The sequence below is a fragment of the Octopus bimaculoides genome, chromosome 27 (genome assembly GCF_001194135.2).
Source record: "Octopus bimaculoides isolate UCB-OBI-ISO-001 chromosome 27, ASM119413v2, whole genome shotgun sequence".
Taxonomy (NCBI): domain Eukaryota; kingdom Metazoa; phylum Mollusca; class Cephalopoda; order Octopoda; family Octopodidae; genus Octopus; species Octopus bimaculoides.
This window is the reverse complement of record NC_069007.1, coordinates 4,248,365-4,256,537: the sequence shown is the minus strand read 5'-3', so window position 1 is coordinate 4,256,537 and position 8,173 is coordinate 4,248,365. Positions and strand designations below refer to the sequence as shown.

Genomic DNA, 8,173 nt, shown 5'->3' with positions numbered 1-8,173 from the left:
TGTGTGTGTGTGTGTGTGTGTGTGTGTGTGTGTGTCTGTATGTGTGTGTGTGTCTTCTTGCTTGTGTTTGTTCCCAACACAACTTGACAAGCGATTAATTATTAGACAAGCTCTGAAACATAATAGACAACAGATGAATTATAACGATTGTTTAATACATACCATTAAAATACTGTGAATCAGACAAGTCTAACTTGTGTGTGCCCAGTAGGATATTATGGCCATTTGCTGTGATCTTGGTCTCACTGAATCTTATGTCCAGCCTCTGAAAAAGAGTGCGTCTGTGTGAGTACATTTCTTTTCTACACCTCATTTTGTAAATAATAATAATAATAACAATAATAATAATAATAATAATGATCTGATTTCAAGGGGTCAGTCTCTGATTCCCTGAATATAGGTCCTGTGCATTTCTTTGTGGAATTTTTATAAGCTGCAAGCAAAAAGATTGCCTCCAGCATGGCCACAGTCAAATGACTGAAACAAGTAAAAGAGTAAAAGAGTCTACCATTTTCTCCAGCCCACTCTTAAGATTGCAATGAAGTCTTCATTTGGTGTGGCTGCGTGGTAAGGAGTTTGTTTTCTAACCACATGGTTCAAGGTTGAGCACTACTGCATGGCAGCTTGGGCAAGTGTCTACTACAAAAGCTTCTGGCCAATCGAAGCCTTGTGAGTGGTGGTGTCCTTTTTCAAACCAAGTCTCCCAATCTCCTCCTCCACCTGTCCCCTCCACCTTTTCCTCTATCTACCTTGCTTTCATGCTCCATTTACCTCAAACACAATCACCCACCTCAGAACATGGTCTTCATCCCTCCTCAACACATACCCATACCACCTCACTCCATTTGCCCTTGCCAACCATTCTACCGATTCCTCAGAATTTTTATATAGTAAAACAATGCTACATTTTTCAGTTCTAACACTCTTTGTCATGGACTCATAAAAGAATCACTTTTCAAAATGTGAAAAATTAATTTTAACCCTTTTGGTACCAACCTGGTTGAAACCGCCTCTGGCTCTGCAGTACAAATGTCTTGTTTTCAAAAGTTCTGAATTAAAATCTTCCACCAAACCTTAGTCACAATTTATATTCCAAACACTAGCTTAATGGTAACTAAGTTATTTTACTAAATTCTTTGTTATTTAAAATTAATTGAAAGAAACAAAGAGCATCTCAACAGAAATATGGTAACAAAGGGGTTAAAATATATAATAGAGAAACAATTCTTAACCTTTTTTGTACCAAATTAGCTGAAACCACCTCTGGCTCTGTAGTACAAATGTCTTGTTTTCAAGAGTTCTGAATTAAAATCTTCCACCAAACCTTAGTCACAATTTATGTTCCTAACACTAGCTTAATGATAACGAAGTTATTTTACTAAATTCTTTGTTATTTAAAATTAATTGAAAGAAACATAGAGCATCTCAACAGGAATATGGTAACAAAAGGGTTAATGGTTCAGTGTTACGAAAGTACTCAAAAATGGAATGATTTACCTTTTTGCAAGTTTCAAGCCGAGAGCAGTTCTGAATGGTCAAATCGATGCTCCACAGTCCTGGTTTTACAGCCAATGTATATTTACAGTTCCCAGAGAAATCATAAAGAACACCATCAAATGTTCGATAACTGTATGGTCCAAAATTTCGGCAAGTGGCAAATGGAAGGGTATGCATCTTTTTGACAACATCTTTTGCGGTTGCTGTAAAAGAAGAAAACAAATGTAGAAGACAATTTTTGCTGCCAATAAGAATTACACTCTAGATCAGAGGTTCTCAAACTTTTTGGGCCACCGCCATCCTCATGGCCACATATTACCCTCAGCACCACCACCCCTATTTTTATGTATAAATAAATATTTTATATTTTACTAATTTATATATACTATGGATCATATGATAATTAATATGGTATAATATAATTTGTATGCAATAATATAATAATATTATAATATTATAATATTATAATATTATAATATTATAATATTATAATAATATTATAAGAAATCTCTTCTGGGTTGAGCAGAAGTATATGCATGAAAGGAAAATGTGTAAGAACAAGGAGCGGAGCAGAGGCATGAAAGAGTAGACAGTGTGGAGAGATACCAAAGAGAGAGATAGATAGGTGGATAGATAGATAGATAGATAGAGAGAGAGATGTAGATAGACAGACAGACAGACAGACAGACAGACAGACAGACAGATAGACTGACTGACTGACTGACTGACTGACAGATAGACAGATAGATAGATAGGTGGATGTTTGGGTGGGTTGGTGGATAGATAGATGGATAGACAGAGACAAGCAGACAGATGGACAGACTGATAGATAGATAGGCTGGCTGGCCGGATGGATAGATGGATAGATAGATATATATAGAGAGAGGGAATGACAGGTAAATGACAGTAAGATAGATAAAGAGAGAGAGTGTGTGTGTGTGTGTGTGTGTGTGTGTGTGTGTGTGTGTGTGTGCATGGGTATGTATGAGAAATAGTAGAAAGGATTGAAGTCAGTGTGTGTGTGTAAGTGTGAATGAGAGAGTGACAAAGAGAACGAGAGAGAGAAAGAGAAAGGAGAGTGTAATTGAAAGAAAGAGAGAGGGAGTGTGAGGGAGACATGAAAGAGATAACTCACAGTTTCCAGTGATTTCACAAGGAATGCATTTGGAATTGGTGAGGCCCCAGCTGTTAGCCTTGTTTCCCTGGCAACAATCAGCAAAGGTGTACACTATGTTTTCTTTGTGTTTGGCTTTTTCTCCGAAACAATGGCTTCCGCTGTAACAGTAACCCATGGAATGGGACACATCTGCAAAGATAGGAAAAGCAAAAAAAAAACATTATTTATTTATTTATTTATTTGTTTTGGTTTCACATTGTTTTAATTTTTGAATTTGAAATGTTGACAAACGACGACGATGATGATGATGATGATGATGATGGAGATTGTTTCTAATTTAAGCACATGGCCAGCAATTTTGAGAGGAGCAAAATTAGTCGATCACACCGACACAAGCACTGGACAGGAGGGATGAAAGGCAAAGTTGGCCTCAGCAGGACTTGAACTCAGAATGTAAAGTGCCAGTTGAATGTCCACAAAGTACTTTGTCCGATGCCCTAACTTTTCTGCTAATTCACCACCTTAATAATAATAATAATAACAATAATAATAATAATCGTAATAATAATAATAATAATAATTTGAGGCCCTGTGCTTCCTGGAAGCACAAGGCCTCAAATTTGGGGGAAGAGATTAAGTTGAATACATCGACTCCAGTACATAACTGGTACTTATTTAATCGACCCTGAAAGAATGAAAGACAAAGTTGACCTCAGCACAATTTGAACTCAGAATGTAGCCACGGACAAAATAGTGCTAAGCATTTCATCATAATTTCTATTTGCAAAGGGATACAGAATACATGTCTACTAAAAGTAGATATCATGGGGAATAATTATTCACAATATATTACCATTAAAATATATTTAACAGGTTATTCTTCCTTACATTACTGATTATTATGTTGCAAGAATGCTTACCAGAAATTCTATCTTCGCAGCGATACCCTCCAAAGTCTGAACGACAGGTGCATTCATTAGGTTCATCACATTTACCACCATTTCTGCAGGGCGGGTAACACACAGCTACAATTACAGAAAAAGACAAGCATTTATCATAAGGTTAACGCATCAAATCGAACACTCCGTCAGCCTGAATTTGCTGTGTGACTATCTGTTCCTATAAGCTTTAACTTATGGCACCAGACATATTCGTTTCTACTCTAGGCACAAGGCCCGAAATTTTGGGGGATGGTGCCCAGTATGCAACTGGTACTTAATTTATTGACCCAGAAAGGATGAAAGGCAAAGCTGATCTCAGCAGAATTTGAACTCAGAACGTAGCAATGGGTAAAATACCACTAAGCACCTGGCATCTTAATGAATCTACCAGTTTGCCATCTTCGTTATGTGTAATAAATATCCTTTTCTACTCTAGGCACATGAACCTAACTTTTAAGGGAGGGGGGGGCCAGTCAATTAGATCGACCTCACTACACAACTGGTACTTAATTTATTGACCCAGAAAGGATGAAAGGCAAAGTTGACCTCAGTAGAATTTGAACTCAGAACATAAAGACTGATGAAATACTGATGGTACCAGACACGTTGTCACATGAATGGATGAAGCAGGGAATTCAAAGCAAGGAACTTTCAAAGACTTCTAAGATTAACCACAAGATCATCCTCTACTACACTTGAAGGATAAATTTCAGACAGCCTTGATGGTTTGAAATTTTCACTAGACACTTTCACTCAACCATGATAGATTTAATATATTGTCACATGACATTAAAGAAAGGATATAACTGGGGAATTTACAGAAACTTCTAAATCTAATCCTATGATCATCCTTGATCAATCAAATCATATCCGAAACAGATACTAATTTGAGCCATGTCCTCTCTATAAAAACATAACAATTTTTGAACTCCAGTCAAAGCAAGACAGTTGCAGAACAGCCTCATGTCTTTTTATCTCAACTTTTGAAAATCTCGTACAGTTATATGACGACCAGATTCAATTATGGTTTTGATTCGGTTATCATCAACTTCAGTAGGTCGACCAGAACATTGGTCATCTTTGAGTGAAAAATCTCCAGAATGGAATTTTTTAAACCATTTCTGACATGTGTGTTCTGTTAAGCAATCATCAGAAACTTTATATATCTCATTGTGAACCTCAGTAGTTTTCTTTCCTGTACAGTAATAAAAAAAAAAACAACAAAATATGGCAAAAATGTTCGTTTTTGCACTCCATGCTAAAATTGGCACTGAACTAAGAGATGTAAATAAAATTATGTGTAATTTGTTTCTAAAGTAAGCCAAAAGTAACGGCTATCAAATGTCAAAAGGAAAAACATCATAACATTATCAAAAGTCATTAAAAAAAATCTTAACTCAATCTATTTGGGAAAAACGAAATTACTTTCTTGCCAACCCAACACACACACTCATACATGAGAGGGTGCTGAAAAGGTCCTGGCTTTAAACATATGAAAGGTTTGGATAAAGACTCAACCTTCCAAGTTCTTCTATAGGGCTTAGAAAACAATGAAGGACCACTGCAATAAGTGTGTGAATCTGAGAGGGGAATATGTTGACTAAAATCATAATCAACTGATCCTCCTGTATTTTCTTTTACCCAAAACCAAGAACTTTTCAGCACCCCCTTGTATGTATATATATTTATCAAGTGACTTTAAAACACCAATGATCCACTTCTAACTGTTATTATTGCACACACTCTCAAACACATTCCACCTATTTTAGATTCGTGTTCTAGAAAACAGAAATTACTGTGACCCCTTCGATATACTTACGGATCTCACACTTGTCCCCTTCGTAACCATCACAACAGGATTCAGTCTTCTTGAGTTCGTGTCTAAAAATATTGGAAGAAGAACATTCATTGATGAGAATCACAAAACCAGATGAGAACAGCCAAGGGTTAAATAATTAGACTTAGTGTTTATTTTTTAATTGTTTCAGTCCTGGGACTGTGGCCATGCTGGGGCACCGCCTTGAAGAATTTTAATCACACTGATCAACCCCAGTACTTGTTATTTTCTTGTAAAGCCAGGTATATATTCTATTGGTCTCTTTTGCTGAACTTCTAAGTTATGGAGACAATAAACACACACACACACACACACACACACACATGCACACACACACACATACATACACACACACACAGAGTGGCTGTGAGGTATTTGGAAAATACCCACATATCCAACAGAGTTAAATATTTTGTTGAAAGTGCTTGTTATCCAAAGTGTGGCCAACTACTTCTAGCAGATCCAACCATGACACCCTTCACTTAATCACTTAATACATCATAGAGAGTGTGACAATAGAGCTTACTTCATACCGCTGTACTTGACAGTAGTATGAAATATGTGGGCTTCCTTTAGTTTCCATCAACCAAATCCATTCACAAAGCTTTCGTCAGGCTGAGGCCATAGTAGAAGACAGTTGCCCAAGGTGCCACACAGTGGGACTGAACCCAAAACCATATGGCTGGGAAGCAACCATCTAGTGGTTAATATTTTATCAATACTTTACCATCAGGACATATATCTTTATTGTAACAAAAATTCTTCTTCCTCAAAGGCCCTCTTGTGGTGAAGTAGGGGAAATGCATAAAATGGTTGAGTTGTTCCACCACAAGACTGCAACCAATTGGAAATATCCTACACCATCCATGTTGCTTTGTTTGTTGGTTTGTCTCTTCGTTTTTTCCTTGCAAACATTAACCTACAATATTCTCTTCTACTCTATGCACAAGGCCCAAAAAATTTGGGGATGGGCCAGTAAATTAGATCGACCCTAGTACACAACTGGTACTTAATTTATCAACCCCAAAAGGATAAAAGGCAAAGTCGACCTCTGCAGAATTTGAACTCAGAATGTACAGATGAAATACCGCTAAGCATTTTGCCTGGTGTGCTAACATCTCTGCCAGCTCGCCATCTTATTAACCTACAATATTCAAGTTGAATGTCAACTGCATAAATCTCACTTTCCAAGACAACCTTCAGAAGTCAGGATCTTTATCTCATGTCCTCTGCTTTATTTATTAGCAAAGTTAAGTTAGCTTGGCATGTGTCTAACTCTTCCAAAGTATATAGAATAGAGTGGGGAGCTTTTCTGAAGACTGTCCCAGGTGGCTTGTCTGAAATACTCTTTATGAAATTAAAATGTTTAAATGACAATTGGTGATAGCTTGTTAGAACTTGAGACTCATCATTACCAGTGAGATGATAATTTCCTAAAGTGATTTGGAAGAGGAGACACATAGAGCATTAAAGTGAGGAGGAGATATGCAAAAAGGAGAAGAGTGAAAAAGGAGAAGAGTGAAAAAGGAGAAGAGGGAAAAAGGAGAAGAGGGAAAAAGGAGAAGAGTGAAAAAGGAGAAGAGGGAAAAAGGAGAAGAGGGAAAAAGGAGAAGAGGGAAAAAGGAGAAGAGGGAAAAAGGAGAAGAGGGAAAAAGGAGAAGAGGGAAAAAGGAGAAGAGGGAAAAAGGAGAAGAGGGAAAAAGGAGAAGAGGGAAAAAGGAGAAGAGGGAAAAAGGAGAAGAGGGAAAAAGGAGAAGAGGGAAAAAGGAGAAGAGGGAAAAAGGAGAAGACTGAAGATAATATTTAATTGTAATATTGGTGGGAGAGGCAGAAGAGAGGCATTTAGTTTGATGGTCGATTAGTAGCTGATCAGATGATAAAGTTTAATGGTAGATAATGGCCTGTTAAAAGATATAGGATGATGGTAGATGGTAGATGGTAGATGGTAGATGGTAGATGGTAGATCACTTGATAGAGTACAACGATAGATCAGATGATAAAGTTTGATGAACGATCGGTTGCTGGTCAGAGGTTACAGATAAATGGTTGTAATTTTGTGGCTGGTCAGTGATTGTAGATGGTAATCAGTGAATGATTAGAGAATAGATTTGATGGATGATCGGTGGATGATCAGCAGATATCGTTCAATGATAGATTAGTGACTAATCATGTTCCAGATTGAATGAAGCTTTTGTCAGTGAAAGCATTCTAATTTTTAGATGTCGCAACAATACAGAGTCCAAGTTTCACAGCAAAGTTGAAATGGCAACAGCATTTATAAACCATAATTTGCATTGTTAAGTTCAGATCTTCGTTGTTGAAAACATGTTTGATTAGCTTTCCAAATGCCCCGGGGTGCAGCTCCAATTCTATGTTTCAGATCCTTTCCAGTAGTAGTCATGCTGAATCTCCCAGAGAACTACATTAAGGGTACACGTGTCTGTGGAGTACTCAGCCACTCACATGTTAATTTCACAGACAGGCTGTTCTGTTGATCAGATCAACTGGAACCCTCGTCGTCATAACTGACAGAGTATCAGTTTATATGTATATTCATATATGGTGGGCTTCTTTCAGTTTCCATTTACCAATTCCATTTACAAGACTTTAGTTGGCCCAAGGCTATAATAGAAGACATTTGCCCAAAGTGTTACACAGTGGGACTGAACCTGGAACTATGTGGTTGGGAAGCAAGCTTCTTACCACACAGTTATGCCTGTTTTTTTTTTTTGTGTGTGTGAGAGAGAGAGAGAGAGAGAAAGAGAGAGAGAGAGAGAGAGA

General features: G+C 37.4%; 1 protein-coding gene across 1 annotated transcript in view; it reads right to left on the bottom strand.

The window, feature by feature from the left end:
• The window catches only part of LOC106874879 (SCO-spondin), a 68,590-nt gene that overhangs the window by 45,470 nt on the left and 14,947 nt on the right, over positions 1 to 8,173 (bottom strand). Inside the window, exons 3-7 of the mRNA XM_052977248.1 lie at positions 5,375 to 5,436; positions 3,535 to 3,639; positions 2,633 to 2,803; positions 1,498 to 1,700; positions 163 to 265 (exon numbers count right to left, since the gene is read on the bottom strand). Of these exons, the coding sequence (XP_052833208.1) occupies positions 163 to 265; positions 1,498 to 1,700; positions 2,633 to 2,803; positions 3,535 to 3,639; positions 5,375 to 5,436 (644 nt within the window). The remainder of the gene's footprint in view (positions 1 to 162; positions 266 to 1,497; positions 1,701 to 2,632; positions 2,804 to 3,534; positions 3,640 to 5,374; positions 5,437 to 8,173) is intronic.